Genomic DNA, 19,320 nt, shown 5'->3' with positions numbered 1-19,320 from the left:
TCATGTTTGCACGTGTAATCTCATCACCGTTCTGCATCAAAACCAAGGTCATTTATGCAGTTCTGCGAAGCTTTCATCTTAGCCGATCTGACAGAAGTCAAATGGTTGACTTTATTTTTGAACAATGCATTGTTCAAAGGTATTCATGTTCAGGTATTTTTTTTTCTAAAGCGATAATTAATCAAAGTTCCCAGTGCTTAGAAAGGTGGTTTGGAATGTTCGTTTCCAAACTGCTAAGAGTTTCAAGCTTTAGTTAAAAAGCCAAAGTACGGGAACATTCTTTCCTCCTCCATGTGTTTAAATGACTTTTTTTCTGAAGGCTCTGACACCAGAGCACAAGTTGTATGGGACAAATTAAGAATTTATTTGACTGGATGCTTGAATGGCTTTTTCCCTGAGGGCAAGGGGGCTGTTTGTTCATGTCACGTGTGTAGCACAGCAAATGCCTGGAGAGAAACTGGCTTCTGCACTGGTCAACTCTTGTGTTTTTAGGAAATGCCTCAGGAAATACATGAAAAATTTCCTACTTTAGATGGCTCTAAAGTATCTTCTGGAATATTATTTTAAATAGTATGAACCTGTTTATGCCATAAGATTTTGTATTACCAAAAAAAAAAAAAAAAAATAGTTTTTCCCTTTAAAAAAACGCATGACACAAAATAATTTCCAGCAACGTCACTGTGGTCTTGAAGGGTACACATTTGGCTTCAATAACTTTTGAAAAATAATCCTGTGAATGCAATAAAGCACAGAAGGTCTCCCCTAATTATCAAGAAAGCTTCGCTGTCACCTGGCATTATTAAGTTAACGACACAAAACTGCAGTTCCCTGAGATACGCTGAAAACATGAAAAACACAGGAGCAGAAAGAAAACAGTTCAAGCTGTTGAACATTTATCGTGTGTTCTGTTAACCTCAGTTTCATCACAGGAACTGTGCAGGTACCTATGCACCTCTCCTCTCAGAATCATGACTAAACTATTTAGTCAAATCCTTACATAAAACATTTAAAAAATACTTGATAAACTGAGGGTACTAAATAAACATCAATTACATTTTTCCTACTCCTTTTACTTCCTGGCTTTCAGAGACACTGAAATAACTAAATTATGAAATAATAAAATAAAATGTTATATCTGGTTAAAAAGTAATAAGAACTGCAAATTTCATAGACCTTTTTGTGGACTTTTAACAGTGATTTTAATTGAAATAATGAGAGTAGTTAAAATAATTGCTTTACCAACACTGTTATCCTATCAACTCTCTTTGACTTAGCTAAAATGGGGGAGGATCGAATTATGGTGTATGTTTGAGACACATGAAAAAAACGAAAGCAAAGCACATTTCCTTTGAGGGTAGGGCTGGCTCCTGAGTGCACTTTGGGCAGAGTCAGGACATGGTGTGGAGCTGGGGTCAGTCACCAAGGACAGTTGTGTAGAACAAGACTCACTGCCTGGTACCACCCCCCTGCCTTCTTCCCCCTCCAGTCTCACTCAAGCATTATATTTGGATAGCTACCATACGTGGGTAACAAATAAAAAGGAGCCATACTAGTTGCAAACAAACAAACAACAAAATAAAACTCATCAGACTGCTAATAAGTAACTCATTACATCCTTCTTACCCTAATTATGCAAATATAGTTTTTTTAAAAAACTTACAAAGAAGCAGTAAACATACCAAATTTCCACCATATATTCTGGCATAAAAAATTACCCTGCAGTCAAGAGAGTACAGAAACTGAGGAATACAGCAAGGGTATGAGTAGAAGATTCAGAAAAGAGAAAATCAAATAGTGTGTCCTCACAGAAACCGTGCAAAGGCAGTTTGTAAAAGGTATGTTCAGTGAGGCAGAGGGTATCTAATCATCTTGCTGTTTTATCTACCATTTTTCCTTTCTAAGAGATTCAACTTTTGAAATTTACTAAAACCTCAAATATATTGTATATATTTCTTCTCCATAGCATTTGTATCCTCTTATGCTAATTTGAAAGCATGTGTATTTAACTTTGCTTTAGTACTTTATTAAGACTCAAAAAACTAGCCAAAAACAATGTTATCAAAATATAAAATAACATACTGAAGGCAAATAGTTTTTTGCTTTTCAAGTTTTGAAATTTATGTGTGATTCCTCCCTGCCATACCTAGCAATGGATTTCTTGGAGATTCTCAGTTTGCTCCTGCTTTAACCTATAGGCAGAGGATTAGACAGAAGGGCATCCCAGATGTTGAGGCTGCCCTGAGATAGCCCATCGGCACTCACCATTTTCTACAAGCCTTTTAGACACTTTAAGTCGTCCAGGAGATGTCTGTTCTCTTAAATAGCCTCTCATTTGATGGCCTCATGGCTGAACTCATCAGAAACATTTTTTGACTGCATTTTCTTCTGCACAAGTCTAATTCTAAACTAGAGCTATGTTCCAATATTCCACCAAACTGGCCTCAGTGGCTGAGTCCACATTCATTTTTATTCACCCAGGATTTCATGTGTATTAACTAGAACAAGTTTTGCAAAGTGTTTGTGTGTGTTTAGGGACCTGAATAATGAGTTCAAAGCAAAACAAATCACTCCTATATTTGCAAGACATAAATGAGTATTATGTTCCAGGGATTTTGTTTTTCGAGGCTTTGGAGTGCAAAGATTGGAACTAAGATCAAGAAAGACAAGCAGATATTGGGAATGTTCTGAGTTTTGGTCATTTCCAGGGCTGGAAAGCCCTCAGCGAACAAAGCGGTTCCAACATCAGGGCATGTATTATGCTCACCACAGTCTCTACGTAGGAAGCTCTAGGGCTCAAACCACATTTCTAGTATTTTCAAATTCTTGACTTCTCTTTCCTGATATGAAATTAAATGTTATGCAAATTACCTGTCTTGTTCTGGTAACAAAGAGTAAAATTATGAAATTCATCCTCAGGGGGATTCCAGGTGATTCTGCTTTGAAAACCACTTACAACCTCACAAGCAAGATCCCGAGGCTCGTTTGGAGCTGGTAAGAGAGTAAGAACACGTAACATGAAAAATAAGGCATGAAAAAAACATCCTTCATGTTATAAGCATGTATTATGAATGGCCATATTTTGACTAACTATAAATGAATAATGACATTTAAAGACATGTGGGCTTATTTAATTGGCTTTAGAGTAAATTACTTTAACAAAGTAAATGTTACGCCAGAGTGGCTCTGTGGAACCTAAGCATTCCCCTGACTTAGAGATGTCTGGGAACCCCTCTTCCTCTCATTCCTATTAGTCTCCAGATAGCTTGCGATTCACAGATTTCACTGTGCTGAAAATCAGGCATTTGTAACACTGATAAATTTAACAGTCACTGTTTGAATACCACTCATCATGGTTTCCAGTAACTAGATATTAGGACCTAAGAAGAATGGATAGATATTTAAATAAAATGTATGAGATATAAATTACATTTGAGATATGGTTCCACGAGTTTGGGCAAATGTAACCACCACCATAATCAAGATACAGAAAATTTCTATAATCTCAAAAAGTTCTTCTGTGCCCCCCAGTCACCTCTGCCCCCCTGATCAACCCACCCCTGCTACAATCTGCTTTCCATTAATACAGATTAAATTTATCTTTTCATGCATTGCACATGAATAAAATTAAACAAGAATATTTTTACATCTAGTATATTGCCTTCAACATAATGTTCTCAAGAGTCGCCCATGCTGTTGCGTGTGTCAGTAGTCCTTTTTCATTCATCAGTAGTTGTAAAGATATAAGATGTACCACATTTTATCTATGATCCGACAGTTAATGGACATTTGAGTTGTTTCCAGGTTTTGGGCTACTATGAATGAATCTGCTTTATCTTCACATGGACTTATTCTTTCCTCTTTGGTAAATACCTCGAGCGAAACTGCTGGGTCATTACTTTACAGTCTCCCCAATAGTTAGTATTATCAGTCTTTTTAAGGTTAGCCACTTTAATGGATGGGTAAATATCATCGCATCAGTGTTGTTTTAATTTGCATTTCTCAGAGGACTAATGATGTTGAGCACCTTTTGATGTGCTTATTAGCCATTTGTATATCTTCTTTTGTGAACTATATATTCAAAATGTTTGCCCACTTTTAATTGAGTAATTTGATGCCTTATTTTATAGCTGAATGAGCCCTCTGTCTATTCTGGAAAAACTTTCTGTGCTGAAAAAATTAATTGTGATATATTTTTACAACCTATGGTGTACCTCTTATTTCTTTTTAATGGTTTTATTCAAAGAACAGGAATGTTCAATTTTGCTGAAGTCCAATATATTAAAACTATTTCTTTTGTGATTCTTACTTTTCATCCCCTAAGAAATCTTTGCTTAAGGCATACAGATATTCTCCTATGTCTTTGGACATTTTTATAATTTTAGCTTTAGTGTTTAGGTCTGGAATCTATTTTTTGTTTTTAGTTTATTTTTGTGTTCATTGAGAGGTGAGGGATGATGTTCATTGTTTTCTATAGGGATACCAGGATCATTTGCTCAAAAGACTATTCTTTCCCCCACTGAAGTACCTTTGTGCTTTCATTAAATATATAAAAAAAATAGTTTTCTGGTATTTCTATTTTGTTACATTGATTTATGAAGACTGGAATAATTTTAGTGTATAATATCCAAAATATGTTAAACTTTTCTAGTTATGCTGAGGAAATAGTTTCATTTGCTCTCCTTGTAGCTTTATGTTATTTTGGGCAATTACGGGAGACATGGACTAGGCAGCCCCTTTAGTACTCAGCTATTCATATCTTTATATGGAATTTAGAATCACTTTAATATGCTTTGTCAAAAATCCTGCAGTATTATAATTAACAAATGAGTTCAACAATATGGCAGATTGCAAGATCAACAGAGAAAAATCAGTTGTATTTCTAGGCACTAGCAACAAGCAATCTGAAAATGAAATTAAGAAAACAGTGCCATTATAAGCAAAAATAAATTGAAACTAGAAATAAATTTAACAAAAGATGTACAAGACTTATGCACTGAAAAGTAGAAAACATTTTGGAAATAAATTAATGAAGAGCTAAATTATTGGAAAAACTCCTGATATTCATGTAGACTAACATTGTTAAGATGGCAATATTCTCCAAATTGATCTACAGATATAGTGCAATCCCTGTAAGAATCCAAGCTGGCTTCTTTGCAGAAACTGATGTGTTGATCCTGAAATTCCTGTGGAATTTCAAAGGCCCTCAGATATTCTAACCAATCCTGAAGAAAAAAACAAATTTGAAGGATGCACACTTTCCAATTTCAAAACTTACTGCAAAGCAACAGTAATCAACAGTGTGGCAGTGGATAAGGATAGATATGTATATCAATGAAGTAGAACTGAAAGTGCAGAAATAAACCCATTGTTGTGGTCAAGTAATTTTTTACATGAGTGGTAGGACCAATCAATGGGGAAAGAACAGTGTTTTCAGCAAATGGTGCAAGGAATATTGGACAGCCACATGTAAAATAATGAAATCAGACCATTACCTCACATGGTACACAAATATTGACTCGAAGTGGACTACAGAGCTAAATTTAAGGGCTAAAGTTATGAAATTCTTAGAAGGAGACATAAAGATAAATATGAATGATCTTGGACTTAGCAATAGATTTGTATATATGACATCAAAAACATAAACAAAAGTAAAAACAGAAAAATTGAACTTCATCAAAATTAAAAACTTATATGCTCCAAAAAGTATCAAAAAAGTAAAAAGACAACTCACAGATGGGGGAGGATATATTTGTAAATCTGACAAGGGATTTGTGTCTAGAATATAAAAAGAATTGCAACTCAATAAAAAAATCCAATTAAAAATATGGAAAGGATTTGAATAGATAAAAGATATACAAATGGCCAACAAATACATATAAGCATACTTAATATCATTAGTCATTAAGAAATGCAAATCTAAACCACAATGAGATACCCTTCATATCTACTAGGATGACTAAAATAAAAAAGGTAGATGACAACAAATGTTGATGAAAATGTGGAAAAATTAGGACCGTCACACATTGCTGATGAATATATAAAGTGGTGCATCCACTTTGGAAAACAGACTGGCAGTTTTTCAAAATGCAAAACATAAAGTTGCTAGTGACTCAAAAAATGGCAATCCCAGATACACAGCAAAGAGAAATGAAAATGTACACACAAAAAACTTGCGCATGAATGTTCCTAACAGCATTATTCATAATAGCTGAAAAGTGAAAGCAAACTAAATGTCACTGAACTTATAAAGGGACAAACAAAATAAGGTATCTCTATGCAATGAAATATTATCCAGCAATAAAAAATGAAGAATTGGTACATACTGCGACAGGAATACGCCTTGAAAATAGTAGGCTAAGTGAAAGAAGCCAGTCATGAAAGGTCACATATTGCATCATCCCATTTATAGGAAATGTCCGGAATAGGCAAGTCCGTGCAGACAGGAGTAAATTGGTGGCTGCCTGCCCGGAGACGGGGGTGGGGGGTGGGGTAGGGGGGGTGGCTGGAGGGAAAATGGGGAGTAACTGCTAACAGATGCAGGGTTTCTTTACGCTGTGATGAAAATGTTTTAAATTAATTCAGGTGATGGCTGCACAACTCTAAAAATATTTAAAAAATCATTGAATTGTACATTTTAAATGGGTGAATTGTGTGGTATGTGAATTACTAATTAAGTTTTTAAAAGAACTGTGGTTTCGTTTGCAGTTGTCTTACAAAAATCTCCCTTCTTTCTCCAGTGAAATGATATGCAAAATGGTTAAATTGCTGTTTTTTAAGGCTGGAGGATTTCTGAATTACTGGGATAAACCTTAATAATGTTATATGATTTTTAATCCACTTTGCCAATATTTCATTTTCTATTAATATTTAGTTCCTATGTTCATAGAAGAGACAGACCTATGGTTGCCTCAGCTTTGGCCAAGTTTTGTATCCACATTATATTAATTCTAATCCTATTCCAAATTCTAACAATAGTCAAATGAGTTGACAAGTTTCCATGTCCTCTATACCATGGAATAGTGTGGATAAGATAAGAATTATCTGTTCTTTGACTATTTGCCTAACTTTGTAAAACTATCTTCTCTTCATGCTTTTATAAAGGGATGTTAAGTAAGCAAATAGTACATGTGAGGTGGATAGAGAGATATGCAAAATAATTTTAATTCCATGTTTCTAATTCTCCCTAGGTAAATGTTCATAATTCATAGGTTCTAGACAATTAATCATTTTATCTAACTTTTTTAATTGTATGCAAATTTGTTGTATAATTTTTAGAATTTGTATTATTTTTTTCTTTTTCTTTTTCCTATTTAATCCATAGGGTTGTTTCGTTAGAGGTCTGGCTATTTCATTATTTTTTTCAAAGACCAGCCTTTAGATCGGTTGATAAATTCTTATTATTTTTGTCTGTTCCCCCTCAATAATGCATACTCTAATCTTTGTTATTTTCTCCCTTCTACTATCTTTGCATTTGTTTTCTAAGTACTTTCCATTGATTTTCATTCAATTGATAGCAAAGTAATAAAAATTTCCTCTCAACTATCACTTCTAAGATTACAAAATTCTCCCAAAGTGTGTCTTTACCCAAATGTGCAACACATTTATGTTTATTGCAACTTTTGATAGATTGTAACATATTTCTACTGTCTCACCCATTGTTTTCTACTTAGTATCTCTCTCTTTCTCTCTCACCCTCTCTCTCCCTCCTTCTCCTTCTCTTCCTCTCCCTCCTGTTCCCTCTTCTTCTCCTTCTTCTTCTTCTTTCTCCCCTTATCCTCCACCCTCTTTTCCTCCTGTGATACGTAGAATTTTTAAATGTCATGATATTCTTCTACTGCTTATAGGCAACACCATCTATTTCTCTTTTTTCCCAGTGGTTATTCATAAATCGTCATACATATAATTAATACAGTTTTAACCAATTCTAAATTTAATTGGAATCTCTGTAATTCTAAACAGCACTGGAATTCTAGCACTGCTTCACTACTGCCTTCCATCTCCCCATCCATACTTAGATTTACCACTGTGCTTCGTTAGTTTCTTTGCCCACGTGACTTCTGTTGGAGGCGGGATCTGCCAGCGGGAGGGGGGGGCAGAAGGGGGAAGAGCACACCAGGAAGGGAAGGGACAATGAGTGAACAAAACATTTTATTTATTTCAGTTTTGTTTCCAACATGACCTCATAACAGCCCACACTTTGAAGAAGAAAAGAAAAAAGAGAGGTGTTTGGGCCCTGTGTAATTTATTTTTAAATTCAACTTCAAAAATTGATAGAAATTTGTTTTCAGAAACCCTTCCTCTAAATTTATACCATCACTTCTTGTGATTCTCAAAGAACTGTAAGAACATAAAGGGAAAGCAATTTTACATATAAACGTAAGAAATATACTCACTCCCAAGATCTGTTTCAACAGTTCTTGTTTCAGTATACTCATAGCCACCGTAAAGTATTTTTGCATCACAACTATAAGCATGTCTGGGTTGAAGGTCTGTTAAACTCACTTGATTATCAAATGTCTCATTGCCTGAAAGAAATAAGTATTGCATATGAGTATACTAATACAATACTTCATATGTAAATCTTTTTTCTGACTTCATATTTATAATACTCTACCTAATATATATTAGATTGAAAATCTGTGGAAATGATGAAAATAATAAGTCAAGACTCAACTTTTACAAAAATACTTGTTGAGTATCCCTTATGCAAAATGATTTGGACTACAAGTGTTTTGGATTTCAGATTTTTTCGGATTTTAGAATATTTTCATATACATTATGACACGTCTTGGGGTGGGACACAAGTCCAAACACAAAACTCACTTGTGTTTCACACACATCTTATCTACACAGCCTGAGGTAATTTGGTTTTTCCCTTGGGGACACTGAGTAAACCATGTGTCGTGTGCCTGCATTTTGACTGTCACCTGTCACATGAGGCCAGGTATGAAATTTTCCACTTCTGGCATCATGTCAATACTCAAAATGTTTTGGATTTTGGAACATTTCAAATTTCAGATTTTCAGATTAGGAATGCTCAACGTGTATATAGAAAGTATAACTTAATGTAAGAATATCCCTAATTTAACTGATGAAATGAAGCATTAGTTCATTAATCTCTGTTTAGAAACTGAGATTGTACCTTAGCATTTGCCTAATAGATTTTCTAGACAGATCACTTTTTATCATCAGTCTGTCACATGTGGCTCTTGCTTTCCTCATACTGCTTGTGTCATAGGATGCATCTATGCTATGGTTATGACATGATGACACATGCCGTTCTGCGTGTGTGCACCCGTGCCCATGTGCACACGTCTGTCTTATCAAATACGACCTGGCAGATAGATGGCTTTATACCACAGGGTGGGAAATTCCGTCTCATTAAATTCAGATGTACTTAAAAAGAAACGCTATCTCAATTATTGGTCACCTGAATTCAAACCCAATCTTATTCCTAGAAGCACCTGCTGTTCTTTTTCTGCTTTCTTGTTATCTAAGTGTTCTTGGACTTGTGTATGAATTTTGTTGATGGAGGACTGACAAAGTAAACTCTTGAACCAAACAATCTTATATTTGTTTTCCTTTCTTTTCTATCAGAATATGTGCACATCATTCTTTTATAACACCCTTCTTTCATAATCTCTTCAGCAGTGCCTTGTGTATAACAATTGCCAAGAAAATTATTATAAATTAACAGACTTTTAATTGTTCAGTATTTCTTTTTCAGGGGGAGTATTTATTTTGTGAATTTGTTTGAGCGGTATAGACAATACAATAATTTGACTCCAAATATACCACAGACCAAAAAAAAAAAAAAAAAAAGACAAGAAAGAAAGAGACAGGAGGAGGCAGAGAAAAGGAGAGAAAATGAAACAATATCTAGAACAGCTTCCTACCACAAAAAAATTCTTTGATAAATGTTATATTCTTACCACATTTAAATTTGAATTTAATTTCATCTTCATTACAACCAAAGCTTCCCATTATTTTCCATTTTAAACAAATAGTAGTATTTGCTTTTTCTTTCTGTGTACAATCAACTAATTGAAAGTTTTCAGGCGCTGTGGAGAAGATATAGAAATAGACTTCATTAATATTTTATAATGTGTGCCATATTCTCAATTAAAATCACTGAAATTATATTAATTAACATAGAATTTGTCAAGAATTTGTCAAGCATTGAGATTGCTTTTCTAAAAGTCTAATAACTCTCAAGGTTCAGTGTTTTTTGATTATTTAGTTTATAATTTTTCAATACCATATATTTTGATAGTGTTTCACTTAGAATTTATGCTACTTTTAAAACTGAAACTCAAGCAACCATACAGATAAAATTGCAAATTTTACATATTTCGAAACGTTCATTCCACTTTATATTTTTGCTGATATCTTCAATTTTGTGTTTACTCATTGATTCTTAATTGAATAATATTATCCTCAGATTTTATTAGTAACATGTAAATGTGAATAAATTGATTAATAATCCAGAATTATTAAATGCTGTGATACATTTTTTAAAAATTACACAGCCCCTGAGTCCCTTTTCTAAAATGCACTTTGCTAAGAAACGTTTCCCAGGAGTCTCCCCGACACCTTCCGACCCTCCTTCCCGGCAGGGGCTTAGTTGGCAAAAACAGCTTGATCTCCTTAACACAACTATAGTCTTCCCTTTTTTTGTGAGAGCATTTTGGTTATTCCCATGAACATCAAATCCTTAACTTTATGTTTTTCCCTAATATATTCCAGACAAATTTGCACTTAATAAATACATTCACAGATATATTTAATAACTTCAGTTAAGTAGAGGAGAAAAAAAAGCTTATAGACAATCACTTAGCAGGATACACTATATCTCATCTGCATTAACCTCTCTGTTAAAGAAGTAGGAAGGGTGACTAACGGATATAAACAGAAGGCTTATATGACTTTATAATTTTTGCTTGGTTGGGAGAACAGAAAGTTTCACCCACGTGTGTACCGTTGACTCCTTTTCCCTCAGCCCTGCTCTGCCACCAGGCTAGTTCCTGTGGCTAGACCACACCACGCATGAAATCACACAGTTTTTGTAGGTATACAAATAGAAATAAATAGACTCACCTGGTGGTACATCTAATCTCAACACTTTAGATGAAGCACATGAATCATGAGTTATATTAACACTGGTCGTATTACATTCTCTTAGGTCAGGCAGCCTCTTGTTTTTACACTCAGGTACACATGTCACATCATCAGGAACATTCAGATTTGCACTAAAAAGTTTAGTTTTGTTGTTGTATGAGTACTGCACTGAGATGTCAGCATACTTTTCATCTGAAAGAAAATGAAACAGCGATGATTATCTCTTTTCTTCAAAATGAATAAAACTACATTAAATGCAAATGCCTTAACGTGTATTTTTAAAAATATCAAATCACTAACAAAATGCCCCCAGGAACATAAAAAATAGAAGAAACACATCAGGTGCCTCCACACGATGCTTTCATACTTCCCTCTACATAAGGACCTCCGCTTGTAAATTTACATTTGGATGATTATTGTTAAATGTCCGTCTTCCTAACTGAACTGTAAATCCCACGAGAGCCAAATCCAGTCCATTTTGATTATTTCCCTAAATCCAAGTCTGTGCATAATCTATGTCATTAATACAAATTCAATAATTACTAGCTGAGTCGATGCGCACATGAATCACGCATCTGAAAATTTCTTCTTCTTTTATAAGTCCCCTTGTTTTTTAAAAATGTAGTTATTAATTATCTGTTTCTCCAAATACGTGGAACATTAATTACTCAGAGACCACAGGCCCTCATTCATTCCTTACATTATGTGAAGTTATCATCCATAACGTAACCTCCTAAATACTTTTCTTTAGTGTCAACAATTTCTGTTGACTGATAAAAATACCTTTTCAACAAATACTAATTTATTCACCGATTTTTATTTAACAAAAACTATTAAGCTTGATTATGTTTAAGGAACAATCTCAAACACTAGGAATACAAAGGCAAGTCAGACAGGATCAGCGTTTAGAAGTGTATGGCACAAGGTGGAGACAGACAGAGACATGAATTGCAGGAGACATGCAAACACCTAAAATAAGGTTATGCACAAAATAACGTGAGAGTGATGAGAGGGAGAGAGATCTATTCAGGTTGGAGGGATAGGGGAGGATTTCCAGAGAAAGTGACCCAGTTTGTGTTTTAAAGTATGAGCAGGAAATAGAAAAACAGACATGGAGGTGGGAAGAGTACGTGTGTAGAAAATATATTACTTAACTGCAGAGTGGAAGGAGGAGGGGTGGACGGAGCCAGTTTGTAAATGATCATATTCATTAAAAAAACATATGAAGGCCGATCTTTATACTAAATGTATGAAGGCAGCGAGTTCAGTAGTGAGATTTAGAAATAAATGGGGGGAAAAGTCCTGACCATGAGGAAGGACTTTGTTTCCAATGAGAAGAGAGGAAGAAAATGGGAAAAGAATGGATTAAACTGTTCTCAAGCATCTGCTTTGAGCTGGGCCCTGGCAAGACAGAGAAAAAGAGAGACAGACAGGCAGACGGACAAAAATGAGAGACTTTTCTTCTTGATAAGCTTTGAAGGTACCATCTATGTTGTTTACATTTACACTGAATCCTTGCCGCCCCCTATCATTCCATTTTACAAATACCTGAACTGAAATTAAGTGGTTTCACCAAAGTTGTCTAGCTAGTAATTTTTAATCCTGATACTGAAAACTGGATCTGACTATGAAATCCAAACTTCTTGCCACTGAGGGATACTGGCTTTTAAGATTTGGAGATAGTCATTGGTGAGAAATTAGAGCCAGTGAGTTTAGTTTGCTAGTGGGTCTTGAAAGCTTGCAATGAAGAAGGATAAATTAGTATTTGTTGAAAAGGTATTTTTATCAGTCAACAGAAATAATTGCAGTGCTATTCCAAAGCGATGTATGCTGCCTCCAAGTAACAAACTTACCACAGGGTGGCTTAGGTGTAGTAGTAGCTGTAACAGAGAAAAGAAAAAGAATACAAATTATTAACATTTTGTTTTAGAATATCTGCTATGACATTTTGGGGAAAGGTGATTTACAACGTTTCAACTTCGTAAATTATATAGTTAGGTTTAACAGATAATGCAAAGTTTGCCTAGTATGATATTTTAATCTTAAGACTTCAAATGTTATAAACTAATGAGCTAGTTCTAAAAAACATTTTCATGAATTTACCCAAGAAACCTAATTGTGATAACAATATTAAGACTTTACACATCTGATCGTGGTGTGGAAACATGGCTGAATATTCCCACAGCCAAAAATATTTATAAAGGTCCTCATTCCCTTGGTTAATCTCAAAATAGATTTATATAATTATAATCCCCATAGAATGAAGTTTATACTTTTGTTTTTTTAAAAAAAAAAATAATAAGATGATAGGCAAGGGCTGCTTCATTCCCTGGTTTAACTTTTGCATGCTCTGTGCACAGCAAGGGTAATAACTGCTCTCTGAGCAAACTGAGGAGCCTCTTCTGTGAGTTCACGTGTTCAGCTGGAGAACCAGGAATAACGTGCTTTGTGGAAACTAAGAGATCTCTGCTAATCTTGTTCTTGACATGCAAGAGTCGGAGGGAGCGTGGCAGGCTGGCCGACTCTTCTTTCCCTCAGGGACCCACAGACCCCACCGTCGCTGCAGCTGGTCCCTCGAGGCCTCTTCTTTCCCCTCCACACCCTCTCGCCGCTGGTCTGGAACTCCGCCATCAGCCCTCTGCTACTCACCGCTTGGAGCAGAGAGCCCCGTGACGGAATCCTTCTTTTCCATGCTAACACCTAACCCCACTCTTAGAAAAAGAAGTTCTGGTAGATCGGGTTATTTCTCAGACACAACTCCTGGGAGATGCTGCTACAACCACACGAGGGGTTCGGACGGTAACATTGTATCCTGATCTCATCAACTGTTGCGCTGCTGAGTAACCAAGTATCTAACTGCTGTTCCTCGCCCTCAGGACCAGAACACTTAGGGAACTTCTCAGAGAAAGGGGCCCCAGGTGGGGCGGGGGGGGACCCCGTGTGAGCACATCCCCGGCACCGCGGGGTCGTGTGGTTGCGTGACTGAGGGTAAGGTTGTCACCTATTGTGGTGGTTGCAAGGACAGTGCTTGCTGCAGTGCTCAGAGTGGATGGTGCGGTGGAGAGGAGGTGAGGATCTGCAAGGAAACGAACACAAGAATAAATGTTAACGAGTTTGTCACGTCGCAGGACAAGGGAAACACTCGTTAGCGAGGGTAATTTCCTAACTGAATCTTGGCTTGGCTTTTTGATTCGACACTGGCTCATTTTTAGAAATCATAAAGTGAGTCAAAGATCTGTCTACAAATGGCCCTTGGAGACAGCAACATCTCAAGCGATTCCAAGCGGACGCTGTATAAGTTCAAGGGAATCTTAATTCTTTGCTATAATTCTTGCCTGATGTGTGATCTTCCTCAAACTATCCCATTCCCTTTCAATTACAACTCTCCTCATTTGGGGCACTACTAAGGGTAACAATTAAGCTTTTGTAACACTCATTGCACACCAGACTTTTTACATATTCAGTCCTCACATCAATCCTATGAAGTAAGTATTACATCATTTTTACAGAAGGCAAAACTGATACTTAGAAAGTATTAGTAATTGGTTCTACAATCAGCCAGGAGGTTGAAGACGTGGGATTTGATCCCACGGCTATATGGCATTGAAGTCTATTACCTATTCTTCTTTGCCATGAACTTTTATAATTTTTTTGAGACAGAGTCTCACTCTGTCACCCTGGGTAGAGTGCCGTGGCCTCATCATAGCTCACAGCAACCTCAAACTCCTGGGCTCAGGCGATCCTCCTCCCTCAGCCTCCTGAGTAGCTGGGACTACAGGTGCATGCCACGATGCCCGGCTAACTTTTCTATTTTTAATAGACTAGTTTTTCTATTTTTAGTAGAGACAGGGGTTTCACTCTTGCTCAGGCTGGTCTCGAACTCCTGAGCTCAAGCGATCCCCCCCGCCTCGGCCTCACAGAGTGCTAAGATTACAGGCGTGCGCTGCCATGCCCAGACCTGTATAATATTATTAATACAATAACATATGTCTAGAAAAAACTTATGAGAAAGTTTCTTTTGCCTAATTTAGTATAAAGATGTAAACATTTATAAGACAGGAAAGCTGCAAATAATATTTGTCATGAAAGCAAAAGGCTGCGTGAAAGCTTTGAGTTCCCGCTCCCTTCTCCGCAGCTGCAGGCGGCTGGCGCAGCGCGGCCAGACCTGAGGCCTCGGCTGTGGTGGCGTCCGAGGTGCGTGCAGGTGAGGCAGCAGAGCTGTCGTGTGCAGGGCTGGGGGTGGCTACGGATGTGAAAGTTGTGTCTTCGAGAAAGGTGCTGGCTGTGCTCCTCTCGCCTGCGACTCCTGCAATCAGAAGGGCCACGAGCACTGTCACTCATTCCTGCCGCACAGTGGCAGTGGCCAGACAGCCACGGCGACACGGGAACTGCAGCTAAGGGGAGGAGCACGCACTCAAGCGTCCCTGCTGTGCCACAGTACATGCGTGTTACAGAACCGCATTGAAAACACCCGCGCTCGGGAGAAAGTTGAGTTTAGGGACAGACGACTGGAAACCCACGCAGCTTAGTAATCAGAGCACAGCTTTAAAAAACAGTTGAGGCTTCAGGAAATAGCCCGGACAGCCCAGGGAGACCAGGCCTCCTGGCTGAGGGCTGCCGGAGGCAACATTAAAAATGCATCAAAGCAGCGGAGAGGGGCACCGTTGCGGGTGCTGAGACCACGCAGGCGGAAGTGAGGCTCTGGGCGCAAGAGGCTGCCGTGAGGTTGGCCCAGGAGGAAGCGCAACCCGGTACGTGCTGCGAGCCGCGCACGCCTGCCCGCACCTCCCTGGGGAGGGATCCCGGGGTGCAGGTGCTCAGTCTTAATTTTCTTAAAATAGAGCTGAAGGGGCTTCTGCCCGTGCAGCAGCTGAGCTCAGAATTTTTTCCTTTCCAGCTGAAGGTTACACTTCTACTTTCGCTACACAGGCTCCCCTTGCCGGGAGAAATCAAACTGGCTTGGAACCAACAAACTCCACTTCATACCGACATCATTCTCTTGCTTTCCAATCACACGTGAGCTAATGGGTATACATAGGGCCTAGTGCTGTAACTGAAGAGACCGAACATTGCACTCAGTTAGGACTTTTCGTGGTCAGGCTTCAAAGCACCTAATGCATTTTGCATCTCCCCCCAGACATGAAGCCCAGAACTACAGCACAGGCAATCAATGTACATTCAGGGGGCGCCTAATAGACGACTAGCACTGTGCTAGTTGCCATGGAAAAAGCAGGAGAAAAATGAGTTAGCCTCTATTCAAGAGCTTGTTTGACTATTTCACTGTCAAGATCCCTGGGGCCATCAGTGCAATGATACGAGGTTAGTCTCGCATCTGCAGATTCCGTGTTTCAGCACCACGCACATGTGCATGTCCTGAACGTGGCTTTGACGTGACTGCACAGGCGTCTTCCAATTACAAATGAGTACAGTCTATAACTGCACACACACCTTCCATTAGAATTGCCACCTCCTCAAAAACTCAGTTTGGCTTCTTATTTCAGTCTTTAAAAGCCACTAAACCATAAAATTTAACTAGAGAATAGAATGAATAACGTAAACACCAGTTCTTCAGTTCTGGGTCCCCGGAGGAGGGCTCCAACAGAACAAGTAGATGAGTAGGAAGCTTTGTTTATCTTTTAAAAAATTCATTTCGAGGCGAGGGGCGGGAGGAAAAAAAAATTCATTTCGACATAGAACTGGCCCTCCGCAGAGCTCTAAAGCAGCCAGATTCATCTTCAGCCTTCTGACAGCTTCTCTTCTACTCTTCTCTCTCTGGCTTGTTCTCCTCTCCCCTCTCCCACCCTCCCCACATTCCCCACTTTCTCTCCTCTTGTGAAAACTACCTCTGCCTTGTAACCTCAGTGATGGCTGAGGAGTGGCATTTATAATTTTAATTAGGGTGATTAATCCTAATAGATTTTTAATTAGTGGAATTAGCCACCGTGAGAGGGAGAACTCCTTGATCAGGGCAGAGCAGACTGGTTTGTGTGACAACCAGACCCTCAGGGCCAGCCCTCTTTCCTCAGTCTACAGCTTCTGCCCCTCCACAACTTCTGAACCTCTGAATTTGCTGAAAGCTCCAAATCTTTTACTGTGTTTCCATGGCAGCGGGAGTAAGTAGAATGAAGCCGGAGGTGGGAGCAGCTCTTCTTGGATTGCCTGGAATGATCTTTATGCCAGGGAACAGTTTTAATATTTCAGAATAGCAATTATTCTATTTGATACATTTGATTTCCATGCTTGATTTATACCTAAAGCGAGACCATTTTTCTGCTAGCCACGCAGGCCTACCTATTAATACCTTAGCACTCAGGTTGCTGCATGTATGTATGGGACTGTGCGGACTCGTGATCTGAGAAAGGACAAAGCTGTTTTTCCTGCACAAGACAAAAAGGGCACCGTGAAGTGACTTAGATTCTGACTTTGGAAAGTCAAGGGAGGGAATATTCTGCATCATCATAAACTCAGAGATGCTAAGCTGAAAGAATCTTGATGTTTGCATGAGAAATACCAGCATCTATTCCTTTTTTTTCCCATTCTTTAAATAGCAGTTTCATTGTGGCTACAATTTCTCAGGGCTCTCCACTGCTGATAGGAGTCATCTACGCTCCATTGTTTTGTTTGTTGGTACGAAGTCTTTAAGTAAAGATTTATGTATGTTATTTTTATTACTAGCAAAAAGAAGTTTTCACTAGACAATAATTGCTCAAAATATAAACCTACAGAGTATCCTGAATAACTCTTTCCCCCTTAGCAAATTTTTGCTGCAGTCTCACGATTTTCATTATTCTTTCATCTCCGTTAAAGGGAACCTTGTTACACGGTTTCATACCCTAAGGGTAACCATGGAATTCCAAACTCATCAACTATCAGGCTCTACACGTGGAGCAAGCGGCTGGGTTCCCCGCACCGTCCTGCTCTCTGCGCCAGCCCGCAGGGCCGCAAACCCGGGCTGCCAGGGCCGACTGGGGCGGGGCGCGTGGTGGGGAGGTGAGGCCGGTGCGGGTGAGGCTTCTACCGAGAAAGGTGAGCGTCACCCAGTCCTGCGCCCGCAGGTGGGAAACAGCCGCCCAGAGGGTCCGGGGAGCAAAGGCTATCGCGGTTTACCCAGCTGGGGGCGACTCCAGCGTCTGCCGCCACCTGCGTGGGGCAGGAAGGCGGCACCTGCCACCCGTTTACATATTCCTGGGAGGCAGCCACAGAGGATTTACGTCTCCAGGTGGCTTGTTTGACTTCCAAATCATTATGAGGTTTTTTTTTTTTTTGATTCTCCATCAACTCTACACACTGACATTTGGGACGTTTCTTTGCAGGCAGAATAAGAAAGGAATCCTCCAATATGTCAGTGCCTCCTACAAATCACAAAGAAGAAATTAAAAAAGGGACAAGAGATGTAACAGTCATCTAAGATACACAGTGGCCAAAAAGTATTTGAAAAGATGATTAACATGATCAAAAAAAATTTTTTTAAATGTAAATCAACATGAAATATTTTTTAACTATCATACTGGCAGAGTTTTAAAACATTGGTAATATACAGTGTTGGAAAAAGGTGTGGAAACATGGAAGCTGTCACACATACGTGTGCTTATACAACCACACACACACACACACACACACACACACACACACACACACATACACGTGCACATTCACAAGATCATATGCCCAGAGCCTGGAGCACATACAATAATGGTTAAAAGGGTATCTCTAAGGAACAGAATTTAAGGGATGGTATTTTTATTGTACGTGTGTGTACGTAAAGTATATATAAAGTATATGTGTGTGTATAGACACACATACTTCTATAGTGATGTTTCACAACATTTATAAGCTATGTTTATAAAAATACTATTACACATTTAAATTTTTAATGTTATGCATATGGATGCTTATTGTAGTCATTTTCAAAAAAGGAACAATTTCGGATGGTGTATATAATATTGTTAGAAAAGTGGATTAAGAGATTTTTTCCTAATTATGTCATTAAGAAAAATTTTATTACGCTCCATAATATAAATCAGTCTTAAACATAAATGAAACATATAGCCTTATCTCAGCAGACAACTGAAATACCACCTGATAGCAAGATTATTTTCTAGAAAAGAAACTGTGCTCTTCTATTTGAGACCGGGGAGTCCTGACCTGTCCAGGGTGCGGGAAACCCCAGTGAGCAGAGGCCGGGAGAATGACGCAGAACGT

At 38.2% G+C, this 19,320-nt stretch overlaps 1 protein-coding gene across 6 annotated transcripts in view; it reads right to left on the bottom strand.

The window, feature by feature from the left end:
- PTPRC (protein tyrosine phosphatase receptor type C) overlaps positions 1-19,320 on the bottom strand; it is a 103,729-nt gene that overhangs the window by 34,292 nt on the left and 50,117 nt on the right. For 4 of the 6 annotated variants that reach the window (XM_045536322.1, XM_045536321.1, XM_045536323.1 and 1 more), the window contains 7 exons: positions 15,284-15,424; positions 14,120-14,194; positions 12,972-12,998; positions 11,098-11,310; positions 9,933-10,061; positions 8,394-8,525; positions 2,869-2,988 (listed from right to left, as the gene is read on the bottom strand). In XM_045536322.1, coding sequence (XP_045392278.1) covers positions 2,869-2,988; positions 8,394-8,525; positions 9,933-10,061; positions 11,098-11,310; positions 12,972-12,998; positions 14,120-14,194; positions 15,284-15,424 — 837 coding nt within the window. The remainder of the gene's footprint in view (positions 1-2,868; positions 2,989-8,393; positions 8,526-9,932; positions 10,062-11,097; positions 11,311-12,971; positions 12,999-14,119; positions 14,195-15,283; positions 15,425-19,320) is intronic. The other 2 variants (XM_045536324.1, XM_045536325.1) reach the window with 2 other exon arrangements.

This window comes from Lemur catta, chromosome 23 (assembly GCF_020740605.2).
Source record: "Lemur catta isolate mLemCat1 chromosome 23, mLemCat1.pri, whole genome shotgun sequence".
Classification (NCBI taxonomy): Eukaryota; Metazoa; Chordata; class Mammalia; order Primates; family Lemuridae; genus Lemur; species Lemur catta.
This window is presented reverse-complemented; position numbering and strand designations above follow the sequence as displayed.